The sequence below is a fragment of the Agrilus planipennis genome, unplaced genomic scaffold (genome assembly GCF_000699045.2).
Source record: "Agrilus planipennis isolate EAB-ADULT unplaced genomic scaffold, Apla_2.0 scaffold110, whole genome shotgun sequence".
Classification (NCBI taxonomy): Eukaryota; Metazoa; Arthropoda; class Insecta; order Coleoptera; family Buprestidae; genus Agrilus; species Agrilus planipennis.
The window spans coordinates 556,090-573,034 of record NW_020438935.1 but is presented as its reverse complement, the minus strand read 5'-3'; the positions used below and the strand labels follow the sequence as shown (position 1 = coordinate 573,034).

Below are 16,945 nucleotides of genomic sequence, written 5' to 3'. Positions count from 1 at the left end.
TGATGATATTATTATTGGAATAATTCGAACTGTGTTCTGATTCCACATGTCTTTTATTTCATCTGCTAATGGAATATATTTTTGAATTTTCTCAATATGTTTTTGTTTAAGATTTTCAGTGTTTGGTACTGCAANCAGCTCATCTCTAACAGCATAGTTTTTTTAGAAGTCATTTTTTGAAAACAGAAAACTGCTTAGGGGCCCCTCGACTGCGGGGGCCCCGGTGCGCCGCACCGCTTGAACCGGCCTCGCTACGGCCCTGTCAAAACTTAAGCTTTCATTAGTTGGATAGGTACAAAATATACCTACTTATGTTGTTTTAATTTATTAGTAGTAGTAATATATATTTCAACATAAAGTTATTTACACAATACATACAATTCTTATCAAACTAAGCCTTCATTCAAACACAACAATTACAAAAGAAAGGTAACTTAACTCAAATAATAAAAAAAGAAACTAATCGAATCTTATCGTATCACGTCCCACATACATATATACATACACTCATACATATTTTTTTATTATTATTATTATTAACAGGTGTAAGTAATTACAGATATCGCGCTTACAAACTATTACAATAATTTCATCGCAGTTTAGGACAAATCTTTTATCCCTGTCATGAGAGATGGATTCGGGATCCACTCTATGACGGAGGTAAAAGTTAACAATCTTCGAATCTAAATTTACATTTTCCTGTATTTTCCAAAACCAGTTACAATTTAATGTACATTTCGGCAATATTCGTCAATTTTTTTAGTAGTGGAATTGTGCATACGTATTTTATGTTGGTACATTAATATTTAACGAATAAATGGAAAGTAAGAAGCACCAAAAACAAATAAGCATTACAACAGAGTGGAGAATAAACATGAGATGACTTACTAAGAGCAGAAGATACAAGGTCGATCTGGACTAAACTCATTTATGTCTGAGTTTTGGTAAAATTTGTAGGACAGGGATATTAATAAAGAACCAACAGTACACTAACGACAAGAAGATAATACGTGCCAAATTATCTTTACCTGTGTTTGTGAGTTACGTTTCTTCGTGTGGTACATTTGCCGCTGGTTAATGCCTATACAAAAATTTTCAGTCTCTCAGAGTCTTTCAACGTCTATGAGAGCGTCTCTCACAGTCTTTCACAGCCTCACAGTTATTGCCTAGGTGTTTTTATGGATCTCTCACAGTCTCTGTATGAGAGACTCGAACGATTCATTCAGAGTTTCGAGTCTCTCTCCGAAATATGTTGAACTTAGAAAATTTTAACCATGTCTATCGAGACACCACTTATTCAGAGAATCGAGTCTCTCGTTCAGAAACGCTAAACAGTTTTTTTGACAGTCTCTCGACAGTGTCTCTCAACGACACCAGAGAGACTCGATGAGAGACGGAGACTCGAGTTTCGCTTTCAGAGACTCTGAGAGACTGTTGATTGATCTGAGGAGAAACGTTGGTCGTTTTAAAATAAAAAATCTTTTTATCCCTTATTTGGCACATATTATTTTGTTGATACGACTCAGGGGAAGAATTGTGGAATGCAATACTAACGACAAGAGTTTAAAACAAAAAAAAATGGAAGGTAGNAACGACAAGAGTTTAAAACAAAAAAAAAATGGAAGGTAGAGATTCCATTGTAACGAATTAATAAACAACACTTTTTAATTAATAAAAACAACTTGTTTGTCTTAATATACACCCTTAGCTGTAAGCACCCTCACATTTAGGTACCTTATTACTGGATATAAATAGCTGTGTGTTAAACGAATCAAAACTAATTTAGGAAAGGTATAAAATTTTTTCTTGTTTCATAAAATTTAAAAAAAAATCGTACCCGAAATTGACTTTGAATCATTTGACGTTGGAATTATAAAAAGATATTTATCTCCTTACACTATTCAGCAAGTTGTTTTCGTTAAATAAAAGTAATATTAAACAAATTAAAGGTGTTTTTTATTTGTTCGTTGTCTGGTTTATTTTTACAAAAATTTAAATCTCTAATTATGACTTTTCCTCCAAAATACAATTAGTTTTTATACTGTTGAAAAACAAATTCCGACATAAACATTTTTAGGAAATGTTGTTGTTTATTTCATTGTTTAAGTAATTGCAATTTTTCTGTAAATTCGGCAAATAATAAACAAGATAGGGACGAGTTTTTGTACCATATCCACATAAATTCATAAACATTTTTATGAACAATCTAAAAGTTCTAACCGTTGATTAACTGTCTTCAAAAATCTTCTTAAATCTTATCCTATGATACTTTAATCTCTTAAGGAAAGAGAACAAGTTCTTGGTCAGTAAACCAAGTAGTTTATCAAAGGTGAACCGCGGTTCCGAACCATGTGGTTCCCGTAAACAGTTCAAGAAAACCCCGACCAACCCATAATGCATCAGCCTATAGACATCGTAACGTGGACGTTATCGTTAGAGATTTTAAAACAAGATATTTCATTGGTTTCAATAACAACGTATTGATTAGACCAGACTACGCATATTGTTTATCAAGAGATAAACAGTAATAGAAACCTGTGTGATAAACATTAAACAAATTATCATTTAGACAAAATCACTTTCTAGATAAAAAGCTACTTAAAATGGTAAAACGGTGTTGTTATTGCAATTGCTCTAAGAAATATAAGTGTACTCGATAAGATAGCACTTTTGCAATATTTTATTATTAGAAAAGTATGTAAAACCAAATGATAAATAATTGTAAACTAATTGAAATAAGTACCTGTAATTTTAAAGGAGACTCTAAAAAAAAAACAAATTAAATTATGTAATGCAATACAGCGATCCAAGTGGTTGGTCTCTACAAACAGTCTTTATTGTCGCAAAATAAGTTTTGTCTATGTTTTAAAAAGCAGCAGCAATAATTGTTCGTCATTAACTTGAAGTAATCTGTAGAAGGTACAGAGTTAATTTCACTTTGATGTTTAAGATTATTACGTAAAATAAACCTCTTTGTGAAATGTTTCATGTATATTGATAATATATAAACAATATAAACGAAATTACACGACAAAAGTGTATGGAACCTTAACAAAATTTAAAAAAGTAACCAGTATAACAAAACTGACTTCTAGTTTCATTTACATCGTTTGAAAATGCACGCTCTAGGATTTTTATGACTGCCTCAACTTCGTTTTACCGTGTATCATGAGTTAGGGGAGGGAATCAGACAAAAAAATTTTGACGATTAATATTGATTGCATATTCATTTATAAAAATTGCACGCTACAATGCCAATTCTGATATGACAATGTCAACTCAAAATAGACGAGGCTGCAAGTGCTATTGGTGGAGGGGAAGAGGGTCAAACTCCCGACACCTTTCAAAATTGGCATATTACACAATAAAACTGTCGCATTTACTGTCTTTCTTCAACTAATTAGACTAGAGCGGTTGCTAACAGAACAACTACTTTTACTCACGACAGGCGTTGTAAGGAATATCGAAAACACAGAAAAGAGATGCCAGGTAGGAATTGCAGCGGACACTATCAAAGAAAAAGTAATAACATTACACCAATTGATGTGACAGAAAGAGATGCAAACAACCAGAATTTGAGCATGTTGCAGAATCTTTCATTAAAGTAAGTTCAACATTCTCAGGAAATAAGGAAAAGCAAAGGGGCTTGTTTAAAGATATAACTCCAACCAGGTAGTTATAAAGCCGACCCCGATCTTTTGCGTACTTAACCAACATCTTAACGATGCACTCCTTACTATTATTCGGTTATCTCTTTTAACTTTGTTAATAATACTCATGAAGCATTTCCTAACTTAACAAGGACGTGTTCAAAACGTAGCAAATGCCTATAGTCCCAACTGGAAACAAGTAAAACGATACGTCCTTTCTCTTAAATAATTTATAACGGATTTTACCAATTTTGATCGTCCTAACTAGCTGCAGTGTGCAATTTACATTACATTTATAATCTTGTCAGTACAACTTAACTTTAGAATGGTTATTTGTTCCTAAAATAAACATTTTTTAGGTTACGTTTGCATGATGCGAAATATCTCGGAAATGTTTGTATTTTGTTTTGTGTAAGATAAATCTAAAGTAAATAATATTTGCCTAAAAACGTATCTATAAAATATATCTTTATTGTATATTGTAGCTCTGTGCATCATAAGGCAGACATTGTTTTTGTTTTATAGCCTTGAGGAGGTTTAGCTCATAAAGCTAACGAAACGTAGACAAAACATATTTTGTTCTAAACCGGTTATTGATGTCGAATAAAATTTTATAAATCGCTGATCCCTTAAATCTCAAATAGCTTTGCAACATTTCATTTTATTTTCCTAATGAGTTTAATTAAAACGCGCCTAGGTTAGGCTGACCTAGTAGGCAAATTTCTACGGTGTTGCTGCTGAAACCCCTCGTAGCTTAGAAGTCAGAGCGTTGAGGGCCGGGGTTCAACTCCCGGCGAGAGTGTGACACTAGCAATTTTTCCTTATTAATTCTGGTTTATTTGTACAGGCTTAAATATTAATTCTCATTAATGTTTAAAAATATTATTAGATATTAACTTCTATCAAGTATACAAAAAATAATATTCTTCAAAGTATTTCTAATGATTATTACTAATGGATAAATAATCCACATTAACCCTCGCTATCTCCTCTTCAGGGTTGTAAGGTCCCATCGAAACCGGTTCAGCTCATTCAAACAATTTTTTTTAACGATTTTGTACGTCTTATTAACGCCATTTAATAACCATCTTAAGAGCTTATACTAAAACACTTAATTCTATATTACAAGCAGAAACATCAACAATAAGATATTAAAATACAGATGATGATGAATGATGACTGATTATTACATGAATGGTTCATTGCGTAACGTAACAAATGGTTAAACAATTCTAGAAATTGTTTATCTAAATATAGTTTTCATTTCAATTCCGTAACAGAATTTTTTTTTCACAGTCATGATTATATTAGTAAATAATAAAATTTTTTGAAGAATGCGGAATATAAATTGCATTTACTGGACTAATATTGGTTTTACAAAAATCAACGTCGAAAGATGAATCTCTTTTATACTTCATTTACTTTCTCTACCGATGTGCCCCTTCCAATGTCTTGGATGCGCGCTGGCAAAATCGCAGATAGGGAGAAAAAAGCTCATTAAACTCTCGACTCTTGTTCATTAAACATACTTTTTCCTACAGTACCTGCCAAAAAAATTGTTCAATCATGAATAGTAATGCTAGTCGAAAACAAGCGTTTAAGCCTTTAATATGTCTTCCAATATAAATAAACATCTCGTTGATATTTTCAGTAGTAAATGGTACCAATAACAGCACATTTGAGCAATGCAATTCAAGTGGATAAAATGGTCAATTTTTCCGTGCAGTACTGTACGGATTGTACGATCCTCACCGGTTAAGAGAGTTGTCCCCTTCCTTTTCTGACCTAGTGCTGTTCTTTTCTACTTTGCGCCGGTCAAACTGAAGGTCACATCGCTACAGAAAGTAAACGAAGTATACTTTTATCCAAAAAGAATAATATGGTATCACCACACTATACGGAGAAAACTAAATTTTTATGATAACGCAAAAAAATTTTTCAACAATTTTCGATTATAAATAACTAAATTTGCCATAGATATAGTAGAATTTACTAGGTAAATTGTAATAATCTCAATTTTGACATGTTACTTTAAAAATTATTCAAGTNTTAATTTTTACCATTAAATTTGTAATATCAACTAAAATACCTAGTAAATTTATTACTGCTGACCAAATTGTAATTTTTATTATTTTCGCTTACGAAGAAACGTGCTAGTGGGATAGATTGTAAATAACCCTATAAAATATTTAGGTAAATTTTCATTTTTCATTTTCTCCGTGTAATGTTGCTGTTAACGATGGACAAGTGGTGCCATCTTTGGGACCTATGTAACGGCTCATGACGACTAATGAAGGTACAGTCGGCACATTTTCACCCTTCCCGCACCTCACCCGTCGACTGTTGAGAAGCTGGAGCGAATCAAAAATAAAATTCTTTCTGGTCGGTTATACATATATTTATGTTTTGGGTTGTTAACCCTTTATCGCCAGTCATTCGCATGGAAATAACAAATTACAGTTAAAATATATGTATGCAAAGATGTACTCATTAAATTTCAAAAAATTTAATAACGTTTTTACCACTTTCCTTGTAAATTTCAAAAATGTTTCATAATTTTGCCATCAAAACAATTACTTCTATTATTAAAATTTTCTATAACTAAATGCGTGCCCCTAAAAATAATCCCCTATCATCAACAACTCAACAAAAAAAATTTTTTTAATTAGTTCGCTAGGTGACGGAAACGATACAACCTACACCAACATAATATCATGCCCCTTGCAATCAGACGAAGAATAATTGATATCAATCCATCTTAAAACTGAATGACGTAGATAAAGTTGTTGAAGACAGAAAAAATAAAATAATATTTATTTTTCACTCAAACATGCCCTTCACATTATGCTGATTATTTATTATTAGATCTTATCGTTCTTCCCGTACCTAGTATAAATAATCCCCAATAACTGAATTCAGACAGTTGCAGATTGTTGCACATCAACTAAGAGGTAAGAACATTGTGTTCAAATTCAATCAGTATTCTATTCGTTTACTTTAATTGAACCAGAAAAGAACCAAGAATACCGATTCCATTTGGTTTTAATATAATAATACGTTACATTATATATATTTATTTCAGGAATACATAATGAATTCATTAGCGCTTTTGGGCACAATATTCCTGGCAGCTTCGAGCTTGTCAATTCCGCTCGATGGTGAGACCAGAGCTTCCTGTACCCTTAAAGGATCATCAATAAGTGACCTAAGCTCTGTCAAAAAGTCATGTTCAAGTATCACCATTCAGGATTTGACCGTTCCCGCTGGTCAAACATTAGATTTAACTGGACTGAAATCTGGAACAACTGTTACATTCAAGGGAACAATCAAGTTCGGCACAAAACAATGGGCTGGTCCTCTAATCTCTGTTAGTGGATCCCAAATTACAGTGAATGGAGCATCTGGAAATAAAATCGATGGTGGTGGCGCGTCATACTGGGACGGAAAAGGAGGAAATGGTGGAAAAACCAAACCTAAATTTTTCAAAGCAGGAAAACTCAATCACTCAGTTATTAAGAACATTAATATTTACAACTCCCCAGTACATGTCTTCTCAATTAATAATTGCCAAAATCTAACAGTACAGAGCGTCCTTATTGACGACTCAAAGGGTGATTCTGGTGGTGGCCACAACACTGATGGATTCGACATTAGTGACTCTTCCCAAATTACAATCAAGAACAGTAAAATTTACAACCAAGATGACTGTCTCGCCATCAATTCTGGAACTGACATCCATTTTGAAAACAACTACTGCAAAGGTGGACACGGTATTTCAATTGGATCCGTTGGAGGCCGCAGCAATAATGTCGTAAAGAAAGTAACCGTTAAGAACTGCGAAGTTGTCAACTCCGACAATGGTATAAGAGTCAAAACCATATACGGAACGACAGGAACTGTCAGTGACATCACCTTCCAAGACATCACCCTTACCAACATCAACAAATGTGGTATCAGCGTTCGTGGTGATTACACCAACAGTGGAAGCAAAGGTACTGCAACTGATGGTGTTCCAATCAAGAATTTGACCGTTAAAAATGTCCAAGGTACGATAAAGTCAGGAGGAACAAGGGTTATGATTTTGGTTAAAGGAGCATCAGGATGGAAATGGTCTGGTGTGAGTCTTAGTGGTGGCAAGGCAGCAAGCGGTTGTTCCGGAATACCAAGCGGTTCCGGAGCGAAGTGTTGAATAATCTTGTGACAAATATAGGTTAATAATCTAAATCATCATGACAATTCTTGTATTAGTTACTTAGAGTTAATAAATTTTGAAGTATGCACCAATGAATTTTACTTTTCGTTGTAACCATTGCGTTAGCACTATGGTTAGGACAATCAATGATTTGAGATCTAAGATTTCATAATCTGACCCATTTCCGAGTGATTCCGAGACGGTTTGATTCCTGGATGGACCTGTACATCACAATGCATGACTTTATGACAGTCTTCTTGCTGTCAAGCCTGACGAATTTGTGTACACATTTTGCCAATGCCCTCCATAACACTATTTTTACGCATAAGCACAAAAGAAACCCTTCTCGAAATTGAAACAAAAGATATTGATTTTGAATGGAACTACTATTTGAAAAAATCTGACATTAAAAGAAAATGAATTGTGAGTGAAACGAATTGATAAAGAGTGAAAATGGACGTGCCTTCTTCTTGCTTCTCCTTGTCCTTGTCCATGTCCTTGTTAAATTAACCTCATGAAGATTACTGACAAAATAAAAAGAGATAATAAAGGAGTTCATGGAGAACAGCGTTCTGTCGAATCTGCCCGACAGGATCAATCATCAATGCGTCTTGGTCAATTGCGACAGTAAACTCTACCTGCTGCCTAAACATAGGGTTTTATAAAGTACCACAAACGGCGTAGTGGACGCCATCTGTGGCTCAGTAAACGTATAATGGCATTTAGTGTATTCAACCAGGTCCATTCGCGTTGATGGATATCTACTTGCTGAACAGAAAGCAAGGCGCGGTTCATCCCTATGTGATGAGAGATGAGATCCACCAAGATCGAAATCGCGATCCGCGTCTGGTAGTTTTAAGAGAACGCTAACCATCATGAACTTTGTTCAATTGATTACGTACCAATAACGTAAGAATCAGCCACGCCGTTGATTCCGTTCAGCAAGTAGATATCCATCAACATAAATGGACTTTGTTGAATACGTTGGATGCCACTAGATGGAATTCACCACGCCGTTTATAGTACTTTAATTACATTGAAAAGAGATAACTGAATAATAAAAAGCGCTGTTAGAGGCTTATATATGTAAAAGATCAGGGTCGGCTTTATAACTGCCTGGTTGGAATTACAACTTCAGGCAAGCGTCTTTTCTTTCCTAAGTTCCTGAGAATATTGAACTCTCTTTGAAGTCCGATGCTGGCAACATGCTCTAATTCTGCTTGTCTGCATCTTTTTCTGTTACACATTAATTGGTATAATGTCATTCCTTTTTCTTTATTAGTGTCCGCTGCAATTCCTACCTGACATCTCTTCTCTATGCTTATGATATTCCCTATAACGTTCGTTGTGAGTCCGTATTTAGGCTTTCTGGGCAACTTTTTCGACAATCTTTTAGGTGAAGCTGATTCCGGGTACCGATTTGTCCGGTTCCTAGAAAAATGACTATTCCGACGATCTTATTTTAAAAAAGAGAGAAAAAATTTTATTAGGCTTATATTCTAGCCACAATGGGCATATTGCAACGTTTTTGGGTCATTTGTCCAAAAAACGAAACCATTTGAATATCGCCGCCATTTTTTCCATGACCCCATAGTTTACCACTCTAAAAAACTTTTTGAACCTTGTCTTATTTATCTTTGAACAGTCGATATAGCAAAATTTCACCATCGACCTTGTGTTAAAGTAAGAAACAAGCTTAGATGAAACTTATAGTTCGGCCCCAATGAGCATATTATTATGAACTTTTGCGTCATTTGTCTCAAAAAGGAAAAATTTGAATATCTCCGCTATTCTCTGCTGCTAGAGACAGAATATGAAAAACTGAACCTCGTACATAAGCAACATCAATGTGGCTGTCTCTCTGTTAATGGATAAAAGCAGACACACGTGGGTATTTACAATTAAGCATTTTGCACAATCAAACTTGAAAATCTCATTGTTATTTTTAATGCGAAAACTACGTAGATAATTACTACAACAAATATTTTTATAGACAAAGCGTATGATTAACATGATTCATTACTTACACCACCAAAAAACAAAAAATAATGGTAAAGGTCAAAACAAATGACCGGATATGACAATTGTTTCTACTATACGGTACCATTTGGTACTTTTCATTAACTTAATTACCTTCAAAATCATCTTTATGTACATTAAAAACACAAAGCCCTTTGTGGAACTGTAAACAGTATGCTTTTAAACCCTCTTCTAATTTTCCCCCTTCTACCTATATATTCACTCTTCAAAGTTTAATGACTAAAACTTTTTATGCTTTAATTATTTCATTCGAAACAGAAAATTATTATTGATAAAACAGATTAATTAATCGATGCATATGAAAATTCCATCCAACAAATAATGAAGTATTAAAAAGTGTTTTCGCTTTTGTATTAAAAAAGTGTTTAACAATTTCATCCCTAACAATTTTATTTCATCAACTGACAACCAACATCAAAACACCCTAAAAAGTAACGGTCCCTTTAAAATCATCTAGATGTTCAGAAAAGGATTTTTCAGTTAGTTCAGTTTGTGAGTAAACCGTAAGGATTTCCGCCTTTAAGACGAAGAACAATAGACAGAGATATTAATTAGTTTTAAAACACTTGACATGGAATCAACAAAAACACCGTTCCACAAACAAAAGTCAAATAATATTTGTTTTTCATTTATGCATGTCCTACTTACGTTGATTGTTTATTTATGCACCTTATCTCTCCTCCAGAAAGTAGTATAAATAGTCCCAAATAACTGAATTTATGCAGTTTCAGACTATTTCACATAACTGAAAGGTAAGAATTCATATTTAATATCTAAATCACTTTAAAAAAATGTCGATGTCCGACATCAGTATTTATTTTTATCTTTTGTTGTTACAAACATTTCAAATTTCTTTCAGAAATATATAATGAATTCCTTGGCGCTTTTGGGCACTATACTTTTGACAGCTTCGAGCCTGTCAAATCCGCTCGATGGTGAGACCAGAGCTTCCTGTACCCTTGAAGGAGAATCAATTAGTGACCTAAGTTCTATCAAACAGTCGTGTACAAGTATCACCATTCGGGACTTGAACGTTCCAGCCGGTCAAACATTAGATTTAACTGGACTGAAATCTGGAACAACTGTTACCTTCAGTGGAACAATCAATTTCGGTGTAAAAGAATGGGATGGTCCTCTAATCGCTGTTAGTGGATCGCAAATTACAGTAAATGGAGCATCCGGAAATAGAATTAATGGTGGTGGCCCCTCATACTGGGATGGACAAGGAGGAAATGGTGGAATAGATAAACCTAGATTTTTCAGAGCAGCAAGACTCGATCACTCCGTTATTAGGAACATTAACATTTACGACTCCCCAGTGCATGTCTTCTCAATTAATAGATGCCAAAACTTAACAGTAGATAATGTCCTCATTGACGACTCCAAAGGTGATTCTGGCGGTGGTCATAACACTGACGGATTCGATGTTGGCCGCTCTTCCCAAATTACAATCAAGAACACTAGGGTTTACAACCAAGATGACTGTCTCGCCGTCAACTCTGGAACCGACATTTTATTTGAAAACAATTACTGCAGCGGAGGACATGGTATATCGATTGGATCCGTAGGAGGCCGTGACGACAATGTCGTAAGGAATGTTGTCGTTAGGAATTGCGAAGTTGCCAACTCTGACAATGGCATCAGAATTAAAACCGTTTATGGAGCGACAGGATCAGTTAGTGATATCACCTTCCAAGACATCACCCTTACCAACATCACTAGATATGGTATCACCGTTCGTGGTGATTACACCAACAGTGGAAGTAGAGGAAATGCAACTGATGGTGTTCCAATCAGGAATTTGGTCGTTAGAAATGTTCGTGGTACGATAAGATCTGGAGGGACCAGGGTTATGGTTTTGGTTAAAGGAGCATCAGAATGGAGATGGTCTGGTGTGAGTCTTAGTGGTGGAAGATCAACAAATGATTGTTCTGGAATACCAAGTGGTTCTGGAGCGCAGTGTTGAGTAATACAGTTAATGTTACATCTATAACCTACTGTTATACTGTTTTCACGTTAAAAATTCTTATTGAAGTTACTTAGTTAGCATTAGCTACCCCAATTTTACTATCGGAAAATATTCACTCTGCTTTTGGTTATTATTTACTTGAGTGTTCACGTTCAGTGTACCAGTTCGATGACTAATAGTTAGTAGTTGTAATTTGTATATTGATATAACTGTGACCCCTCCGCTCTAACAATTTTCCAAAAAAATGTCATATTTCCATCCGTCAGAAGGTGACCGCTATGCTCAGGATTAGGTTTACAGGGATACTTTAGATTTAGACCTGTTTTAGAATTATTATTTATTATTGTTGCTTGATACAGTTTGTTTCTATTATAAAAAATTGAATTAATAAAAAACATACTGTTGAAATATTGTAATCTACTTTTTTCTATCCAGAGTATGAATATTTATCTGGAAACACTAGATAACACACTCTGTGACAAATAGAAGTTAATGTGTGCTCAATAAGTCTTCCCTAGAGTCAATTAAACCTATTAAAGATACCTTGACGATGTTCGACAAACTAAAATGACGTTGCTCTTAATGAAGGACTTTAGAAATGCTTCGGCAAAACATAACAAGTTCTAACCTAAAGCTATGTTGTTGCTGATGAAGTTATATAAGAGTTAGTGCCTAAAATAAATCAAAAGAGGGTATATATAAGAGAAATCGTAAAAGAAGTTGTATCGGTATCAGATTGAGACATTTTCGCTCAATCGGCCACACAAAGAACAATTATTCGGTCTGGGGTCTGACTATGTATGCAGTAGATTTTTAGAGTTGCTGGATCCAAATCCACGGCCAATTTAATTCTAGCGCATCTGAACTTGGGTATAGTCTCAAAAAACACTTCAAAACCCACTAAACGTGTTAAAAAAATTTAATCTAGGGGTTTGACTGTGTTAAGCGTATGTTTTTGGGGTTGCTGAATTTACATCCACGGTCAATTTAACCCTGACACGTGAGTCTTGGACATAACCTCAACAGATATTCCTAAATCCACTAAAACCGTTAGTCATGATAATTCCAAACGATTTTAAACCTAAAACCGGTAATCAATTAACTTTCCCATTAAATACATAACCTCATAATCCTTAAAATTTCTAACCCTAAAACCTTATAACTTCACAACCCTATATACCCATAATCAAAATACTGAAACAGTATTCCTTAATCTTTCGCCATGAAACTGTTTATCACGTAGATATCACAAAATCCAAATAAATAAATTTACGTAAATTTAACAACACAAAATTTTATACTAACAAATTAGTCGATTTTAGTCCAGAATTTCTTGTCATGATCCCATATATATATTGAATTGAACCTACATTTAGCGGTGCCTCAATTTAAACGAAACGTTTTTTTACCTATTTTTGATCACTCCGTATAGTAAATTAAATTAAGATGTCACCGACGATCTTACATTCAAATAGGGAACAAGCCTTGTTTCCGATTAAACTCATTATCTGGCCACAATGAGCATATTGCAAACTTATTGGGATTTTTAACTGGAAAAGACAGTGTTTGAATATCGCCGTGATTATTATTGTTTGGGTTCAAAATATGACAAAAACGAACCACGCAAGGAAGCAAAGCCAATGTGCCTTTCTCTATTTTAATGCCTATAAGAGGATACGCGTGGGTACTTGAGTACAATTAAACAAAGATGAACTATCTTATTATTGTTATTTGTTTTGTGATTATTGTATTTTTTTAAAGAGAAAACACCGCAATCACTACAATAAATATTTTTGTAGACATAACGGCTATTTCTTGATTCATTACATGTACCATTAAAAAATAAAGGTAAATATCAATGACCGGATATAAGAAATGTTTTTTTTTTTTCGTAAAAACTAGTACCATTTGATATCATAATCATTTTTATATACAATAAATGACAAAATGCTTTTAATACCTCTAGGTCTAATGAGTGAAACTCCATACAGTATGTTTAGGGTAGTTCACCCTCTATGAAGAATATTCGTTTCGAAACAACAAAATACTGTTGACAGTGGCTTATCACAATCAACTTGAAAGCACACCTCCTAAGTGTATCGACCTTTAAAAAGAATCCCCTATCATCCAGGACTCAACAAAAAGGTCTTTCAGTTAGTTCAATTTATCAGCAGCATGTGGACTTCCTTTAAGGTGAAGAACACTAGGTAGATGTTAATTTTTCTTAAAACACTTGACGTAGAACAATAACTCTGTTGTACAAACAACAAATAAATTATATTTATTTTTCATTCAATTCATTCATTGCAAGCCCTTCGATCCACATTGATTATTTATTTATGCATCTTATCTCTTATTCCGTACCTAGTATAAATACTCACCAATAACTGAATTTAGGCAGATTCAGGTCCACTGAAAGGTAAGAATATTGTATACATATTTAACATTTAATTCCTACAACATAACCAACCATTCCAATTTTNGAAAGGTAAGAATATTCTATTCATATTATTTAACAATCAATTCCATTAAAAAAATTTGTCAATGCTTTGCATCAATTTTCATTTAATTTTAATTACACTGACAAAGAACTTAATATGATATCCAATTCTACCCTTAATTTATTATGGGGTTAGGAGCAAATATTATTGTTGTATTGTATAACAGTACAACAAGAGGCAAAACGTTGGACCTGGTTTCAAAATAAATAAATTATTTATCCCTTGTGGTCCCGATTTAACATTAAAGAATTTACTGTTTTTCCCAGGGTGGTGGTCAAAAAATTATGAAAATGCCTCTTTGCGTATCTTTTCGGTTCATTCAACCATCAAATATACAAAAGTATCTAGTTCTACCCAAATAGTTTTAAACATCCACCACTCCAAGAAAAACGATTTAGTTTGAATTTAAACGGTTGGATAGTCAAAATAACCTGAAAACCAATAATTCCGATTCTATTTGTTTTTTACTGTTATAACATGTGACTTTTCAACTTCCTTTCAGAAACATACAATGAATTCATTGGCGATTTTCGGCACTATACTCTTGGCAGCTTCGTGCCTGTCAAATCCGCTCAGCCGCGAGACGAGAGCTACTTGTACCCTAACAGGATCATCAATTAATGACCTAAGTTCTATCAAACAGTCATGTAAGAGTATCACGATCCAGAACTTGAACGTCCCCGCTGGCCAAACATTAGATTTGACTGGACTGAAATCTGGAACAACTGTTACCTTCAGTGGAACAATCAATTTCGGTGTAAAAGAATGGGAAGGTCCTCTAATCTCTATTAGTGGATCCCAAATTGCAGTAAATGGAGCATCCGGAAATAAAATTGTTGGTGGTGGCCCCTCATACTGGGATGGACAAGGAGGGAATGGTGGAAAGGACAAACCTAAATTTTTCAGAGCGGCAAGACTCGATCACTCCGTTATTAGAAACATTAACATTTATGACTCCCCCGTGCATGTCTTCTCAATTAATAGATGCCAAAACCTAACAGTAGATAATGTCCTCATTGACGACTCCAAAGGTGATTCTGGCGGAGGTCATAACACTGACGCATTCGATGTTGGCCGCTCTTCCCAAATTACAATCAAGAACACTAGGGTTTACAACCAAGATGACTGTCTCGCCGTCAACTCTGGAACCGACATCTATTTTGAAAACAATTACTGCAGCGGAGGACATGGTATCTCAATTGGATCCGTAGGAGGCCGTGACGACAATGTCGTAAGGAATGTTGTTGTTAGGAATTGCGAAGTTGCCAACTCTGACAATGGCATCCGAATTAAAACTGTTTATGGAGCTACAGGATCAGTTAGTGATATTACCTTCCAAGACATCACCCTTACCAACATCAACAAATATGGTGTCACTATTCGTGGCGATTACACCAACAGTGGAAGCAAAGGTACCGCAACTGATGGTGTTCCAATCAGGAATTTGGTAGTAAGAAATGTCCGTGGTACGATAAAATCTGGAGGACGCAGGGTTATGATTTTGGTTAAAGGAGCTTCAAACTGGAATTGGTCTGGTATAAGTCTGAGTGGTGGAAAATCAGCAAGTGATTGTTCCGGAATACCAAGTGGTTCCGGAGCGCAGTGTTGAGTATCCTGGCAGTATTTTGATTGTCAACGTACTGTTATACTGTTTTCACGTTAAAATTTACAAAAATAAAGTACCACCAACCAGAATTTGATCATTTATTCACACTGAAAATGCTCATTCTGTTGTGATTATCGTTGGATAATCAAGGAGTGCTCTATAGTTAAGTGTATCATGGTTCAGTTCAGTATGTTGTAGGCTAGTTATAATGTAAAGGTGGTAGTAATTTTTATATGTCACTTATCGTAGTTTTTTAGTTTATATTATTCATAAAATAAACATTGATAAAGTAAACGTAAATATCAATAGTAAACACGGAAACATGAAAATTAAAGAAGGGTTTCAATCAGCTCAATGCGCTTACTAAGAGGTGGAACTTCAGTATCGTCTAATGTCGCATCAAGATAATTATACTCAGTAGTTCAAATTTTACACCCACTTATCAAAATAATAATATGGAATGTACAAAACCAGAAAAGATAATTAAGACAAAGTTTCAATAATTAGTGGTTATCTTAAATCAAAGCGTCGTCTCTATCAGATAATTAATCAACAAAATTCGAGTAAGCTAAATGAAAATAAAAATGTACCTAACAAAAACAAATAATAAATAAATGAAATAATCACTGAAATATATCTTGATAATGTTACCGACTTTATTATCTTTTAATATTCTTCCCAGAATACTTAACCAATTATGTAACAATAGCGGTTCATCGATATTTACAACAACAATATTTTAGCAACAATTCAAAAAATACAAATGACTTCATAAAATATTATTAGAAACTTTTAACCGTGTTTCCAATAAGTTGTGCGACTTTGTCGTATTCTTAAATTGGATCAAACACATACCCTCACTTAATACCAAGAAAATTCGAATGAGTTGGATTAATAAATGTGTATTCAAATGTAGAAATTCCTACGAAATACTTTGAAATGCAATAATGGAAAATATTAAATATTAATGTGAAAATTTATTTTTAA

The 16,945-nt window shown here is 34.2% G+C and overlaps 4 protein-coding genes across 8 annotated transcripts in view; 3 read left to right on the top strand and 1 right to left on the bottom strand.

Annotated features, from left to right (window-relative positions):
* The window catches only part of LOC108736292 (sex peptide receptor), a 298,323-nt gene that overhangs the window by 247,339 nt on the left and 34,039 nt on the right, over positions 1-16,945 (bottom strand). The window lies entirely within an intron of this gene.
* Positions 6,496-7,934, top strand: LOC108736295 (polygalacturonase-like). The gene is made up of 2 exons (XM_018468659.1): positions 6,496-6,601; positions 6,733-7,934. Exon 2 carries the CDS (start codon positions 6,742-6,744, stop codon positions 7,837-7,839), a length of 1,098 nt encoding a protein of 365 aa, XP_018324161.1. The 5' UTR covers positions 6,496-6,601; positions 6,733-6,741; the 3' UTR covers positions 7,840-7,934.
* Positions 10,615-12,239, top strand: LOC108736297 (polygalacturonase-like). The gene is made up of 2 exons (XM_018468661.2): positions 10,615-10,634; positions 10,742-12,239. Exon 2 carries the CDS (start codon positions 10,751-10,753, stop codon positions 11,846-11,848), a length of 1,098 nt encoding a protein of 365 aa, XP_018324163.1. The 5' UTR covers positions 10,615-10,634; positions 10,742-10,750; the 3' UTR covers positions 11,849-12,239.
* On the top strand, positions 14,441-16,252 carry LOC112904396 (polygalacturonase-like). Its single transcript, XM_025974308.1, has one exon. The coding sequence runs from the start codon at positions 14,864-14,866 to the stop codon at positions 15,959-15,961; it is 1,098 nt and encodes a 365-aa protein (XP_025830093.1). The 5' UTR covers positions 14,441-14,863; the 3' UTR covers positions 15,962-16,252.